This window comes from Populus trichocarpa, chromosome 14, assembly GCF_000002775.5.
Source record: "Populus trichocarpa isolate Nisqually-1 chromosome 14, P.trichocarpa_v4.1, whole genome shotgun sequence".
Taxonomy (NCBI): Eukaryota; Viridiplantae; Streptophyta; class Magnoliopsida; order Malpighiales; family Salicaceae; genus Populus; species Populus trichocarpa.
Genome location: NC_037298.2, coordinates 2,098,694 through 2,114,569, shown reverse-complemented (window position 1 = coordinate 2,114,569; position 15,876 = coordinate 2,098,694). Strand labels below are relative to the sequence as shown.

The window sequence follows — 15,876 nt, the reverse complement described above, 5'->3', positions numbered from 1 at the left end:
CACACACATCTTATAGTCAGGGTTCTTCGTTTTCTAGTTTTTAGTTTTAATTACTTCGTGGGAGAATATAATTTGATATCTTGAATAACCACATGAGCGTGATATATACCTGAATTCGAAGATAATTTTCCTCAGAGTGGAGGGCTTGGAAAACAGTGGAAACATGAAGATCAACCATGTCGCCACTAGCTTCTGTAAACACATCCACTAATGGAGTAGAATTGTCACTTGTCAACCATCCCAAGATACCCCACTTGGCCGCTTCATCTGCATCATACTTTTCTTCAGATTTTGCTGTACCAGTCCCCAAGGACAGGACTAGGAATCGACCATAATCCATAGGCGCTGTGGGGAAGAAGTCAGGATTCTTCCGAGTGATTTCCTTGGAAACTTCGCTCACGGCAACTAAAGTCTGTAAATTCAAAAGGAAATTAATGATAGGATTCATCAATATGTTACGAGTTATGCAAGTTCAAGAGCTGAAGATAAATGATGAACATACTGGATTATTTGCAGCCACACCACCATCAATCAGATTGAACTCTCTGACTTTGCCTGACGGGCCCTTGGTTTCAAAATAATGGGCAGGGAAGTAAGTTGGGGCAGCTGAAGTCCCGATGCATATATCAGATAAAAGGGCATCCATGGATGGGTCATTCTTCACCTAAAGAATAAAGCGGTACGTCTTGTAAGGACATATATTTTGCAGTGTGAAACGATTCTTTTCTCAAGTAACACATAGAATTTTAAGAGTTGTGTTTGTATATATAACGAACCTGATAGCTTGAAAAGATTGTTGGCTGAAGGCGCTTGATGTCAAAAGTTGGGATCACAATGTTTGTCATGGTCTGGTGCAGGCGTTTATCTCCCATTTTTTCCTTGGCAATGCTATGCAGAAATTTGCCATCGTATTTTGGTCCTCTCAAACTCGTGATCAGTTTTCCGGCAGAGGCGAATGGAGACCTATTGCCAGAGTATACAGTTAGTATCTAGACATTTGAATGAGGAAAAAAAAATAGTTTTAAAGCAGTACTTGATATACTATATTTAACTCTTTGTTATGGCATTCATATCTGGGATTATTACCCGTCCTGGGGAAAGATTTTAGGGCAGTTTTCAAGGTAGAAGTCAATAATGTCTTTGGCGGAAAATAAAGGGCGGTTTTGCTCATTAGGGGCAGCTAGCATAGCAGTCACGAGGCCACCAGTGCTGGTGCCTGAAATCACATCAAAGTAGTCTGCAAGTCTTGCGTCTGCACCATCCAGCTTCTACAATTTGAATAGCAAAACATACTAGTCAGTGATGGGAGATGAAATTACGGATTATTTTATACCTGGAAAGAGACATTACAATTATATACCGATATAAATAAACTATTATCCTGCATGCAAGTGTGATGTATTCTTTTGATGAAACTATTAATAAAAAGGCAAAAGCAAAAGCATAAAACTACAAAACAAACAGCCTCGGAACGGTGGAAGGTGGGCAAAGGCTGCCAGCAAGACCTCAAGTGGACCAAGGAATCGTTCCCTGTAGTTTCTTATTCTACTCTATTTTATATATTATCATCATGAGCTAGCACACGCATAAAAAAATGGATGATCTTGCAGGTCTACTTGACATGCAACAATACGTCCTTAAAGAGACCGATTTCTAGACTACCTGAAGCTCGGACTCTAAAAAGGCAAGGATAGTTCCTGGTATGATTCCTCTTATTCCACCTCCATCGATGCTAAGAACAGTGATTTGGTTTCCAAAAGTTGGGGGTTGAATGGGTGATCTTAAACTTAAAGTCTCGATATGAGAGATTGAGGATGAATTCAAAGGCATTGCTAGGTAATAGTACTGATCGAGAGCCTAGAAGCGGAAGAGCTAGAGGTGTTTAGCTTAAACTTTCTGAGAGCCTTGGGAGATGTATATAGCAGTGCTGAAATCTAATTAAGTTTTGAAACTTGTAATATCCCAAAGGGAGTGTGGAGGTATTTATAGACTTCTGTGCTTCATGAAGCATGGAATTTTCAATAAAGTTGAAAGATTTTACTCCCCCAAATTTGACCTTGTGTAATTTTCCTGGACGGGGTCAATTTTTAATGAATCCTGATACTATGCTGACGCGGTTCAAGTTGGACCATAAAGTTAAGGACGAGGGAACATTTGAAGATTTCAAATTTATTAATCAAACAAAGATGACAACGAAATGGGAATGGTAGGTTTTCTTCCACACAGCGAAATAAATTAATTCAAAACCTTGTTAACAAGTCTTGTATGCAACGAAAAAGCAGTCAATTACAACCACTCTAGTTGCTTTCATGGTTGAAAAAGGAAACATTGAGATATCTATCTATCTATCTATCTATCTATCTATGCATGCTAGTGTGTATTATTTTCAAAAGGAAACATTTTCGAGGTGATAATCATGAAATTTGAAGAAACATGTGTTTGGAAAATTTTGTAACCGAAGTTTCGTCATTATAGGCTATAGCTAAAGATAAAAATACAGAAAAAAAATCTTTTCTTCATTTTAATTGAAAGAAGATTGATAATCTATGAAGAATATATAGTATGAAAACCATATATAGTTTTCGTAATTTTTGTTTCAACGACCATACATGCCTTGGAAAATGAATGTTGTAGACTGGAATACCACATATTAATTAATGACTGCAGTAGATTAATGTTTGCTTTGTAGAAAATCCTTTAACTTGTTAGTTTCTTCGGCGGGGCCTTTGGTGTGTTCCAGATACTATAAATCAGTTACTGTTTCAATTGCCAACATTGATGAATGCCAGATTCAAGATAAAAACATGATATCTTCTTTTACATAGCATTGCTTGAAGTATTATTAGATGAGTTCTTAATATATAATTTTTATTATTTTTTAATATATTTTTTTAATGAAAGTTTTTTCGGTTTAAAACTTACATATGCTCATATTATTTTATGCTTAATTTTTATCAAGTAGAATGAGGATGGTAAGATTTGAACTTGTAACCTCTTGGTCAACAAAACTATGATACCATGCGAAATAATCATCTCAACTCAATAGTTTAAGCAACTAGATGAGGTTCCAATACATGATTTATATTATTTCTAACACACCCCCTCAAGTAAAAGCTCTTTCAGCTTGAAACTTGTACGAGCCCATACTACATTGTGCTTAATTTTTATCACATAGAATGAGGTTGATGAAATTCAAATTCGTGACCGCTTGATTAAAAAGGTTCCGATACCATGTCAAAGAACTATCCCAACCCAATAATTTAAGTTGTTAGATAAAAATCTAAAATATAATTTATATTATTTTCTAATAAAAAATTATGTTTTTCTTTAACTGTTCACTGAATGTCAACTTGGTTAAAGAGCTATGAAGATTTTTTTATTACACGGTAATGATCTGCTTAGATTCATGTTTGCTGATGTTCTTAGATAGATTGTTCACTTATGTAAATTTTTACTTTTCCTTCTTCTATGCTATTGTTTTTACTCTAAATCCCTTTGTTTTTCTTTCCTATTCTCTAAATGGCTAGTTTTTCATCAATAATATTTACGGATTACCATAAAAAAATATGAATATTAGAGGTCAAGGTATCGTTCCCAGCAGCCATACAGAAGGACAGACTTTGAGATCTTGAAGATAAGAACGCAAGGATATCAAGTCCTTGGCAATTTCTCAAATCAAATCTGCTGGCCGTCTATGGGGACTACTTAAGCAACATCGATCGTCTCATCTTTTTTGCAAAATAGTTTTGTATTATGTGGTTTCGTGTTGTTCATTTCTTGTATTTAATTAAATAGATGATAACGTTAACAAAGACCAAATAAGAAGAGACTACTGGGAAATATTGAAACAAAGGAGAGAGTTCTGCAAGGAATACAACATCTGCTGACCTGCATGAACATTCAAGACTTTTGAATTTGAAATCAGACAGGAAAATCTTCAATTCAAATGTCATTAGTTTGTGTCCGAAGTGTTTAGCTAGGGAGCATAATTTTCTCTCACATGATTTCGGGTGTGCTTCGGAACTGTATTTCCAAATTTTTTTTAATTTTTTTATATTTTTAAATTATTTTGATATGTTGATATCAGAAATAATTTAAAAAAATATTTTATTTTAATGTATTTTTAAGTAAAAAACACTTTAAACCGTTACGATTACCATAATCCTAAAAAATCTTTCCATTTACTTGTAAGATTTCATTCCTATTATATTTCACATTGAATAAATAAGTAATGATAAAAAAATATATAAAATTTAACCGGAATCAATACGTTATCCAGGGATCTAGGGCTATTACATAAGACCAACGTTGGGCTATTATAGAACTATTTAAATTTTGCAGCCTTAATGGGGACAAATTCATAATTCATACTGCTCAAACCAAATACTAGTCTCCTTACTTAACCTTTTTACTTTCCGACAAATAAAAAATGCTTGCAATGTTAATTAATGGGAAGATTCCATCGTGTTGCCACCTAACTCCACATTTTGCATTTTATAATGGTAGTTGAGATAATGACTCTACTTTTTCAGCCAGCAAGAGAATTAAAAAATAGAGTAAAATATCATGATAATTTCTTAAAATATCATAAAATTATAGTGATTTTTCAAAAGTTTAATAATATTACAAAAATTCCTTCTCATATTCAAAATGTGTTTAATATTGAGGGAATAATTCACTTAAATTTGAAGAGATATTTTTTATACAAAACATGGTTTTTGTAATATTGTCTTAAATTTAAAGAAGAAGTTATGTAATATCTGCAAAATTTCAGATAATCACTAAGATTTTTGTTAATATTTTAATAAGATTTTTGTAATTTATCTTTAGAAAATTAAAGGCTACCATTGTTATGATAAACTTGAATTTTATAGTGTTTAAACTATAATTAGTGGCATATATCCTATTAAATATTTAGGCCATGTTTGTTTCCCGAAATTCATTTTCTGGAAAACCACTTTCTAAACTTTCCTGTGTTTGTTTACCATTAAGAAAGTTGGTCAACGGAAAACACTTTCTAGTCAACGGAAACACTTTCTGGTCAACGGAAAACACTTTCCAGTCAAAGAAAAATTTGGTTTGGTTTCCAGGAAAGTGTTTTTCTTTTTGGTTGTGTTTGTTTTCCGGAAAGTGGTTTCCGGGAAACCACTTTCCAAACTTTCCTGTGTTTGTTTGCCATTAGAAAAGTTGGTCAACGGAAAACACTTTCCAGTCAAAGGAAAATTTGGCTTGGTTTTCAGGAAAGTGTTTTTCTGGAAAATTTGGGCGGAAAACACTTTCCGGAAGTTGTGAAAAATTTAGAAATGTCATTATTTGCTGATTATATCAAATTTGATCCTTAAACTTTTGATTGATATATATAATTTGTTTTGAATATTTATTTTTCAATTTCATCTCTTAAAATTTAATTTTTATATTAATTTTGATCCTTATTTTTATAATTGCTATTTGCTTTTTTCTTATCATTTTTTTATTGAAATTTTTTATCTATCAAATTTGGTCCTCATTCTTTTGATTGTTACTTATTTTATTTGAAATAATTTATGAAATGTTAATTATTATTATTTTAATTTCTTCACCTTTCATTTTTTTTTTAATTTTTTAGATTTGATCTTTATTATTTTGATTATTATTTATTTTATTTAAGATAATTTATGAAATTATATTTTTTTTCAATTTCATTCTCATTCAACTTTTTAATTTGTAAGATTTGTTCCTCATTATTTTAATAAACTTGTGAAAAATAAAACATTAATAAGTTATTTTCCAGCTCATTTTCCATGACATAACCAAACACTGGAAAATGTTTTCCAACTTATTTTCCATTACACTATCAAACATCGGAAAATACTTTCCCGGAATTCACTTTCTCTGAAATTCATTTTCTAAAAAGAAACTACTTCCAGCAAACAAACAGGCCTTAATGAAGCTTATTTTGAAAATAAAAAAAGATAGACACAAGTGGTAAAATTTATGACCCACCACATAATTAAAGTTGAAGCTAACACTATCTCACTCTTTGGCCATAGATGGAATTCTAAAATTCATAAAAATGAGTTGGAAAGATGAATTGGAAGGGCTACAATCTTTCTAGAAATAGAGAATTTGTAATTCACAAGTTTACTTCCTCAAATACAGCCCACAACCTAAGCAAAAATACCTGGCAGATAAGGAAAATGAGTTCCATGTCTTTAAAAGATGCACTCAAGGTATATAAACTCAATTATAATAGGTGCTTAGACGGGGAACAAAAAGAACAGAAAGACACGCTAGACACAATACTGTTATTACCTAATTTTCACCCACTTGTTTTTAATTTAATTTTAAGGAGGATAAATCTTGAAATTAAAAGATCAGGAGCTTGAACTCAAAGTTTCGAAACTTTAAGGACCAAATTGAAAATGGGCATTTAAGGACCAAAACGACGCGGTTTCAAACATGCACTGTTCTTCTTCTTCTTCCTCTCCTCTGACGCTGCAAATCCGCCTGCAAAGAAGTGAAAGAAATTGAAATTCCGGCATCCTAGTTCTACCAAAACACAAAGATCAATCCCTATCTTCATGAAGAACACAATCCCGGGAAGATAAGAATCGAAACTCGCGTCCAAGTCCCAGCAAAAAACTAACATCCCCAGACTTATCCTCCTCCCAGGAAAGAAGAGACGTAATGGGGAACAACCATTTGTTCTGGCCTTATAAAAAGGATAGCAATAGGCCAGACCAGGGGATTCAGAAAAAAAAAAAAAAATACTACAGAGGACAAAACACAGGGGAGAGAGGGGGAGAACAAACAGGAGACAACAGGGAAGAAAAACCAAAAACCCAAAAACAGAGAAAAACCCAGAAAGCAAAGGATGAAACCAGAGGAGGCCATTACAAGAAAAACTTAGAAAAAAAGAAGAAGAACACAAAAAGGGGGGGTATTCCACTTTCTGCTTTCTGCTGCCACCCCCCTTCAACCTTCAAAAGCCACCATATAGGCTTTCGTCCGGTGTTGCAGGAGAGTCCTTCATCTCCTCTTTCCCCCCAGACCAGCAGGGACTTCTTCTCTGCGCCACAGCAACAGCATCATCCCTGTCCCTCATTGCTGGCTCCCTTTTATGAGAAATACTGCAGCAAAGCTAGTTCATGTTGACAACAGCAGGGACTTCTTCTCTTGCGCTAGCTACTCGTCCTGCACCGGCCGGGAAACAGCAGCAAGTTGCACCTCCAACGAGCGATCAACCTTCTCTATACTGCACCATGAGCAAACACAGCTGGAGCAACAACTCTCTCCTTAGTCGTAGCCTTCAGCAGCCATCCACCGTCCAAAGTAGCATCCTCCTCCACGTCAGCAAGACCCAACCGAAACCAGTAGAGAGAGGGAGGACAAAGAGACAAAGAACAAGAGAAGACGAAGAGGAAAGCAAGACACAGAGGAGAGAGCGTCCGAGCAGACAGTGCACCAGCGCAGTCGGCTTCGTCTCCAGGTATGTAAGTTCTTCATTTCATTCCTTTCCTTTCCTTTGCATTATAATTCACTCGCTGCTGTAGCAGTGAATTATAATTCATTTACGCCTGCTTTGTCACGCACGCCTGCTACTCGGCCGGGTAACTGACTCAGGCCAGTGACAAGGATGGACTATCTGATCCAGCCCAACCTGTATGGGTAAGGCTAAATCCAGTCTAATAAAATAAAATAAAATAAAATAAATATAGTTTTAATTTTTTAATCCAAAATTTGCAGAATTATTTACTGGTGTCAGAGTCAGAAATACTACACCTTTTGGGTTATTAAATATTTACCAACGCTGGAGTTGGAAATATTCGTAGGCAAATATTCACAAACGTCAGAGTTAGGAATATTATAGGAAGACCATAAGAACATAACAAAAACAAACCTTTAGCAATTTTAGACAAAACCAGCAATGCAGTCTATCTCAGGTAGGACGCTTAAGGGGTGATAATATCTTTTCTTTCGCGTAACCAATCCCGTACCATTAGAATTTCCGTTAACCAGTTAGGGTTCATAGTGATTATAATATTAAGTGATGACTATGATCTTTTCCCCCAAAGAACAAGATGCTAAATATCTGTTCTTTTTCCATCCATTAGATTTATTTTAATCGGTCATCGTGATGTCCGGGTGTGACAAATACAGTAAGAAGAAGGAGGCAACACCTTAGAGGAGAAAAAAATAGAACAATTTATGCAAGAGACAACTACCCTTCAAGGAGTCAATTTCTTCAAATCTATAGTGATGTTTATGTATCACATATGATTTCTTTTAATTTTACGGTGGAATGATTTCATTATTCTAGGATTTTCGATGTAGCCTAATTATGATTATATGAATATTTTTTAGATTGAATTAATTTAGTATTTGTTGAGTATTTCATTATGAACTTAATGCTTGTGTACGTTTTATCACTGTTTGCATGATTTATGATTAGTTTTGAGATTTGGAAGTGATAATCGTTTCATCCTTTGTTTGAAATACCATAAGAAATCTAAAGGATAGAAATGGATATCACGGGTTGGGTGGCGGTTTGGGATTTTTGACACTCAATCAACCCAACCCGAACCAACCCGTATACCCTATACTCCTTTTGTCTTTATATTTAATTGTTTGTGGATTGAGTTTAATAGTAGTGCAAGGTATGGAAATTAGACATAACATTGACGGTGTCATGACACCTGTAGTACATGATGTAGGTCTGTTTCTAAATATGAATCCATGAAAATTTGCAATATGTCTCATTTTACTGCTGTTAAACGTATATTGCGATACCTTAAGGGCACCATGCAGCTTGGTATATCCTATACTAGAGGAGATTTGCAGTTAAAAGCCATTAGTGATGCTGATTGGGCAGGGGACCCTAATGATATGCGGTCTACAACTGGTTTGGTGGTCTTCTTGGGCAACAATCCAATTTCGTGGTCCTCTAAGAAGTAACAAACTGTTTCTCGATCATCGACTAAAGCTGAGTATCGTGCTTTATCATTTACCTCCGCTGAATTGGATTGGATAAAACAATTATTAGCATTTCTACACATTTCACTACCTGGCGTGCCTGTTCTTTTTTGTGATAATCTGTCAGCAATTGCTTTGTCTTTCAATCCTGTTCAGCATCAAAAGACCAAGCACATCAAAGTAGATGTGCATTTTGTTTGTGAAAGAGTTTCACGCAACCAACTCTCAGTGCAGTTTGTGTCCTCTTAAGAGCAGTTTGTTGATATTCTTACAAAGAAGGTGAGTGCTTCTTTATTCCGCACCCATTGTTGCAATCTCATGCTTGGTTTCTCCAAGTCTGATCTTGAGGGGAGATGTTAGAGTATATTGCTTCAGATTGTGACACTTGTCATAATCATAATGCAGTAGACAGTTAGTTAGTTAGCTGAAGGTTGTTAGTTTGTTAACTATAACTATATAAACAATTATCTCGTGCGACAAAAGTCAAGCTAAATAAAAAGAAATTTATTTAGTCTCTTCACTTCTCTCTATTTTCTCTCTATCTGATATTGCTTAATATGCTTGCAGTCTCTGTTTGATGAAGATTAACAGGGAGGACCGTTTCCTGGTTGTTTTCTTTTATCTTTCGGATAGCTGCTCATTATTTCCTTATGTCACAAAGGTAATCAAAGCATTGTCAGAAAATGATAAACACGTTGAGTTGTCAGACCACAAGGCAAGAAGAACAAAAGGTAAACAAAATTATACGAAAATGAGCAAGAAAAAATATTTTTAAAAGTGCAACGGCATTCTGCTATGATTCATATTTAACGACGGTAAGAATTACATATTATTCATTTCTTGTAACAATAAAAAAAAATAAAAACAACAGAATTACATAATGCAGATAATCTCCTTATTGTTTCTTCCAAATTTATTAATTTGCGTCTAATTAATTTTCTGGACAATCTAATTTACGAATCATATTCACTTCGAAGGAGCAACTTTTCCAACTGGTGACCTAGAATCACGAAGATGCTTCTCCCTTGACAGTGATTTAGCCATCCTATACAGTCAAACAAAAAAAAAATCAGCAAGATGAAATAAGATGCCATAGAAATCACTATAATATATAGACTTGAGCAGATATATACTTTATGAGAGCCTCTTCATTTGTCATCTTATCAACAGGTGTAAAGATTCCAGTGCCTAAATCCACCCTTGCTACTGGTTTTTTCAACAATTTCTCACCCACTTTCACAAGATTCTCCAAATTCTCTTTCGTGGCAACATCCACGGACGAAAGTGTTCCGGTCAGCGTGTCATCCTGCATTTCAAACATATCTTATAGTCAGGGTTCTTCGTTTTCAAGTTTTTAGTTTTAATTACTTCGTGGGAGAATATAATTTGATATCTTGAATAACCACATGAGCGTGATATATACCTGAATTCGAAGATAATTTTCCTCAGAGTGCAGGGCTTGGAAAACAGTGGAAACATGAAGATCAACCATGTCGCCACTAGCTTCTGTAAACACATCCACTAACGGAGTAGAATTGTCACTTGTCAACCATCCCAAGACACCCCACTTGGCCGCTTCATCTGCATCATACTTTTCTTCAGATTTTGCTGTACCAGTCCCCAAGGACAGGACTAGGAATCGACCATAATCCATAGGCGCTGTGGGGAAGAAGTCAGGATTCTTCCGAGTGATTTCCTTGGAAACTTCGCTCACGGCAACTAAAGTCTGTAAATTCAAAAGGAAATTAATGATAGGATTCATCAATATTTTACGAGTTATGCAAGTTCAAGAGCTGAAGATAAATGATGAACATACTGGATTATTTGCAGCCACACCACCATCAATCAGATTGAACTCTCTAACTTTGCCTGACGGGTCCTTGGTTTCAAAATAATGGGCAGGGAGGTAGGTTGGGGCAGCTGAAGTACCGATGCATATATCAGATAAAAGGGCATCCGTGGATGGGTCGTTCTTCACCTAAAGAATAAAGCGGTACGTCTTGTAAGGACATATATTTTGCAGTGTGAAACGATTCTTTTCTCAAGTAACACATAGAATTTTAAGAGTTGTGTTTGTATATATAACGAACCTGGTAGCTTGAAAAGATTGTTGGCTGAAGGCGCTTGATGTCAAAAGTTGGGATCACAATGTTTGTCATGGTCTGGTGCAGGCGTTTATCTCCCAATTTTTCCTTGACAATGCTATGCAGAAATTTGCCATCGTATTTTGGTCCTCTCAAACTCTTGATCAGTTTTCCAGCAGAAGCCAATGGAGACCTATTGCCAGAGTATACAGTTAGTATCTAGACATTTGAATGAGGAAAAAAAAAAGTTTTAAAGCAGTACTTGATATACTATATTTAACTCTTTGTTATGGCATTCATATCTGGGATTATTACCCGTCCTGGGGAAAGATTTTAGGGCAGTTCTCAAGGTAGAACTCATTAATGTCTTTGGCGGCAAATAAAGGGCGGTTTTGCTCATTAGGGGTAGCTAGCATAGCAGTCACGAGGCCACCAGTGCTGGTGCCTGAAATCACATCAAAGTAGTCTGCAAGTCTTGCGTCTGCACCATCCAGCTTCTACAATTTGAATAGCAAAACATACTAGTCAGTGATGGGAGATGAAATTACGGAGTATTTTATGCCTGGAGAAACTAGAAAGTAATTAAACATTACAATTATATACCGATATAAATAAATTATTATCCTGCATGCAAGTGTGATGTATTCTTTTGATGAAACTATTAATAAAAAGCCCAAAGCAAAAACATAAAACTACAAAACAAACAGCCTCCGTGGAAGGTGGGAAAAGGCTGCATGCAAGACCTCAAGTGGACCAAGGAATCGTTCCCTGTAGTTTCTTATTCTACTCTATTTTATATATCATCATGAGCTAGCACAGGCATAAGAAAATGCATCATCTTGCAGGTCTATCTGACATGCAACAATACGTCCTTGAAGAGACCGATTTCTAGACTACCTGAAGCTCGGACTCTAAAAAGGCAAGGATAGTTCCTGGTATGATTCCTCTTATTCCACCTCCATCGATGCTAAGAACAGTGATTTGGTTTCCAAAAGTTGGGGGTTGAATGGGTGATCTTAAACTTAAAGTCTCGATATGAGAGATTGAGGATGAATTCAAAGGCATTGCTAGGTAATAGTACTGATCAAGAGCCTAGAAGCGGAAGAGTTAGCAGTGCTGAAACTTGGGAGAGCCTTGGGAGATGTATATAGCTAGTGCTGAAATCTAATTAAGTTTTGAAACTTGTAATTTCCCAAAGGGAGTGCGGAGTTATTTATAGACTTCTGTGCTTCATGAAGCATGTAATTTTCAATAAAGTCGAAAGATTTTACTCACCCAAATTTGACCGTGTAATTTTCCTGGACGGGTCAAATTTTGAATGAGTCCTGATATTCTGCTGGCACGGCTCAAGTGGGACCATAAAGTTACGGACGAGGGAACAATTGAAGGCTTCAAATTTATTAATCAAACAAAGATGACAATGGAATGGGAATGGTAGGTTTTCTTCCAGCACAGCGAAATAAATTAATTCAAAACCTTGTTATCAAGTCATGAATGCCACGAAAAAGCAGTCAATTACAAATAAGCCACTCTAGTTGCTTTCATGATTGAAAAAGTCATGGAGGCACATTTTCGAGGTGATAATCCACAATAAACATGAAATTTGAAGAAACACGTGTTTGGAAAATTTTGTAACCGAAGTTTCGTCGTTATAGCTAAAGAAATTTGAATGCAGTAGATTAATGTTCGCTTTGTAGAATATCCTTTAACTTGCATGCATTAAATTAAGCTGTTATTTTCTTCGAAACAAAATGATAAATGACAATTAGAGGAGAGGGGCCCTTTGGTAATGATCTGCTAGATTCATGTAATTTTTTACTTTTCCTTCTTCTATGCTATTGTTTTTATTTGAAATCCCTTTGTTTTTCTTTCCTATTCATCCTCTAAATGGCTAGTTTTTCATCAATAATATTTACGGATTACCATAAATACAAATATGACTATTAGAGGTCAAGGTATCGTTCCCAGCAGCCATACAGAAGGACAGACTTTGAGATCTTGAAGATAAGAACGCAAGGATATCAAGTCCTTGGCAATTTCTCAAATCAAATCTGCTGGCCGTCTATGGGGACTTAAGCAACATCGATCGTCTCATCTTTTTTGCAAAATAGTTTTGTATTATGTGGTTTCGTGTTGTTCATTTCTTGTATTTCTTTTATTTAATTAAATAGATGATAATGTTAACAGAGACCAAATAAGAAGAGATTACTGGGAAATATTGAAACAAAGGAGAGAGTTCTGCAAGGAATAAAACATTTGCTAACCTGCATGAACATTCAAGACTTTTGAATTTGAAATCAGACAGGAAAATCTTCAATTCAAATGTCATTAGTTTGTGTCCGAAGTAAGATTTTTTTTAATATTTTAATAAGGTTTTTGTAATTTATCTTTAGAAAAGTAAAGGCTACTATTATTATGATAAACTTGAATTATGCAGCTCACTTTGAAAAGAAAAAGAAAAAGAGATGGATACAAGTGGTAATTAATATTCATGACCCAGATAAGAATAAAATAATTGAAGTTGAAGCGAACACTATCTTTGTTTTTGGTCAATACATGGAATTCTAAAAGTTATAAAAATGCAATACCATATGAGTTGGAAAGATGAATTGGAAGGGCTGCAATTTTTCTAGAAATAGAGAATTTGTAATTCACAAGTTTACTTCCTCTAAATCAGCCCACAACCTAAGCAAAAATACCTGGCAAATAAGGAAAATGAGTTCCATGTCTTTAAAAGATACACTAAAGGTATATAAACTCAATTATAATAGGTGCTTAGATGGGGAACAAAAGGAACAGAAAGACATGCTAGACACAATACAATAGAGAGAAGGAGGCAACACCTTGGAGGAGTAAAAAAAGTAGAACAATTTATGCAAGAGACGACTACCCTTCAAGAAGTCAATTTCTTCAAATCTAGAGTGATGTTTCTCGTATCACAGTAATTTCTTTTAATTTTATTGTGGAATGATTTCATTATTCAAGAATTTTCGATGTAGCCTAACTATGATTATTTATGTAGCACGTGTGCGGCGTCGCAACGATCGTCCACTCTCATGTATATTATATATTTGGCAAATATGGGGAGACAAAGAATTCTTGTCTTTTATCCATGGAAAGCAGGAATGAGAGTCGCCACCTAGTATTTTGGTCACTAGAAACCCCAACTACTATCAGAGATCGGGTATGAGGACTGGTTGCGTAAATGGAAGGTATTAGCACCCCAACTACACCTTAACTAAGGTAAGCTGCATTGTTTAATTATTTGATAAAAATCTAAGGTCTTGTCGTGTTTTCTAGTTGTTAGTCTGTCTAAGGTTTAAGAAAAGTTCTCCTCAATAAGGAGATTCTTATCTTATCGGGTAAAAACCTAACTGTTCTAATGTCTATAAAAGAAGTACCATTTTAATATTGGGAATACATTTTACGTTTAAATTCGTAATTCTAGATATTGAAACAAAACAAAATATTTTTTGGGGTTTATTTAAAAATATTAGCCTAGTTCCTGTGACTTTAATAAACTGGTTATTAAAGCCAAAATGCATGCTAACATTTTTTGAAATTTTCTTTGTTGTATGAAAATACGATATGAATTTTTTTCGAGAGACATGGCTATATGCATGAAAACAAGACTTTTTTTTGTTTTATAATTTTTGCAACGTTTTGATGAAAACCGGGTATTTCAATACCATATTCGTATCTTTATGGTATAAAAATACAAACCGATATTAATCAAAATGGATAGAAAAACACGCGAGAAAATCACAAATTTTTGAAAATATTTTTTTGATTTTTTTTTACTTGGCCGGCTACCCGACCTAGCAAATAGTGGAGGATCTCTCCACTGTTCATGTGAACAATGGAGCTTGCTAGTGTGGCAGAGTAGAAGAAGAAGAAGGAGGAGCAGGAGGGGAGGAGGAGGAGAGAGGCTGACCTGCGGTGCTGCTGGTGGCGGTGGAGAGGAAGAAAGGTGCGGCGGGCAGGGAATTCCATACGGCGGTTCTTTTTTTTTCTTTTTGTTTTTTCTGTGTTTCTTCTTCCCCCCGCTTTTGTCTCACTGCTTCTCTGTTTCTTCTTCTGTTTCTACTGGTGTGGATGTTGTCTATGGTGGCTCAAGGCGGTTCTTGGGGCGGCGCCGAGAAATGTAGGCGGTGGTGCCCCCCTGTTCTCGTGTAAAATTCCTCTGCTTCCTCTCAAGTCGTCCCTCTATTTTTTCGTTCTTTTCTCCTTTGTTTTGTCTGGTTTCTTATCTCTATTCCCCTAGCGTTTGTTTTTTTTTTATTTATCTCCCTCAAGTTAGGCCCTTTTCCCCTATGCTTTCTCTCTGTCTCTAAAAATTGCACCCCACCCCCCCGATCTCTAGTTCTCCCCCTGTATTTATAGGAGGCAGAGGGAGAGGGCCACCCTACCCTGTCTAAGCGCAGGGTAAGGTGGTCGGACATGGATCTTCTGTTGCTTCCATAATGGTGGCAGGGTAAGGTAGCCGGGCATGGGTTTCTGTTTCTTCAATGATGGTGGCAGGGTATGGGTTATGTTAGGGGGGGAGAGAGAGAGTGGGAAAAAACATTTCAAAAATCTTCTTCTCCCTTGTCTCTGCATTCGTAGGGGAGAAGAACATGCACAGTGCCGTTTAAAATGGCACCGCGTCATGCTTTTCTCTTTCTTTTCTTTTTTTTGAAAGAAATGAATTTGGAAATAACCTAAAAATGGGTTATGACAGTTGCCCTCCTCTTTACAATGCTTATGAAGCAAAGATTTTGCGTAGTAAGTTTTGTAAAGATAAACAAAACTGATCTTTCAATACTGATTTTCTCAAAGCTTGGATTATTTGAAGCTTTGT

General features: G+C 35.7%; 1 protein-coding gene and 1 long non-coding RNA gene across 14 annotated transcripts in view; one reads left to right on the top strand and one right to left on the bottom strand.

Annotated features, from left to right (window-relative positions):
* Positions 1-15,876, bottom strand: part of LOC18104927 (patatin-like protein 2) — a 65,494-nt gene that overhangs the window by 558 nt on the left and 49,060 nt on the right. For 2 of the 11 annotated variants that reach the window (XM_052447060.1, XM_052447059.1), the window contains exons 2-8: positions 11,934-12,037; positions 11,352-11,533; positions 11,043-11,229; positions 10,769-10,930; positions 10,376-10,678; positions 10,086-10,258; positions 9,721-9,997 (exon numbers count right to left, since the gene is read on the bottom strand). In XM_052447060.1, coding sequence (XP_052303020.1) covers positions 9,919-9,997; positions 10,086-10,258; positions 10,376-10,678; positions 10,769-10,930; positions 11,043-11,229; positions 11,352-11,533; positions 11,934-12,037 — 1,190 coding nt within the window. In that variant the 3' untranslated portion in view covers positions 9,721-9,918. Of the gene's footprint in view, positions 1-109; positions 413-502; positions 665-776; positions 964-1,086; positions 1,269-1,662; positions 1,837-9,720; positions 9,998-10,085; positions 10,259-10,375; positions 10,679-10,768; positions 10,931-11,042; positions 11,230-11,351; positions 11,534-11,933; positions 12,234-15,876 lie in introns of those variants that run through there. The other 9 variants (XM_052447066.1, XM_052447064.1, XM_052447061.1 and 6 more) reach the window with 8 other exon arrangements.
* The window catches only part of LOC127904290 (uncharacterized), an 86,640-nt gene continuing 72,388 nt past the window's right edge, over positions 1,625-15,876 (top strand). For 2 of the 3 annotated variants that reach the window (XR_008057306.1, XR_008057304.1), the window contains exon 1: positions 11,896-12,037. This is a non-coding gene — a long non-coding RNA (uncharacterized LOC127904290). Of the gene's footprint in view, positions 1,767-11,895; positions 12,038-15,876 lie in introns of those variants that run through there. The other variant, XR_008057305.1, reaches the window with a different exon arrangement.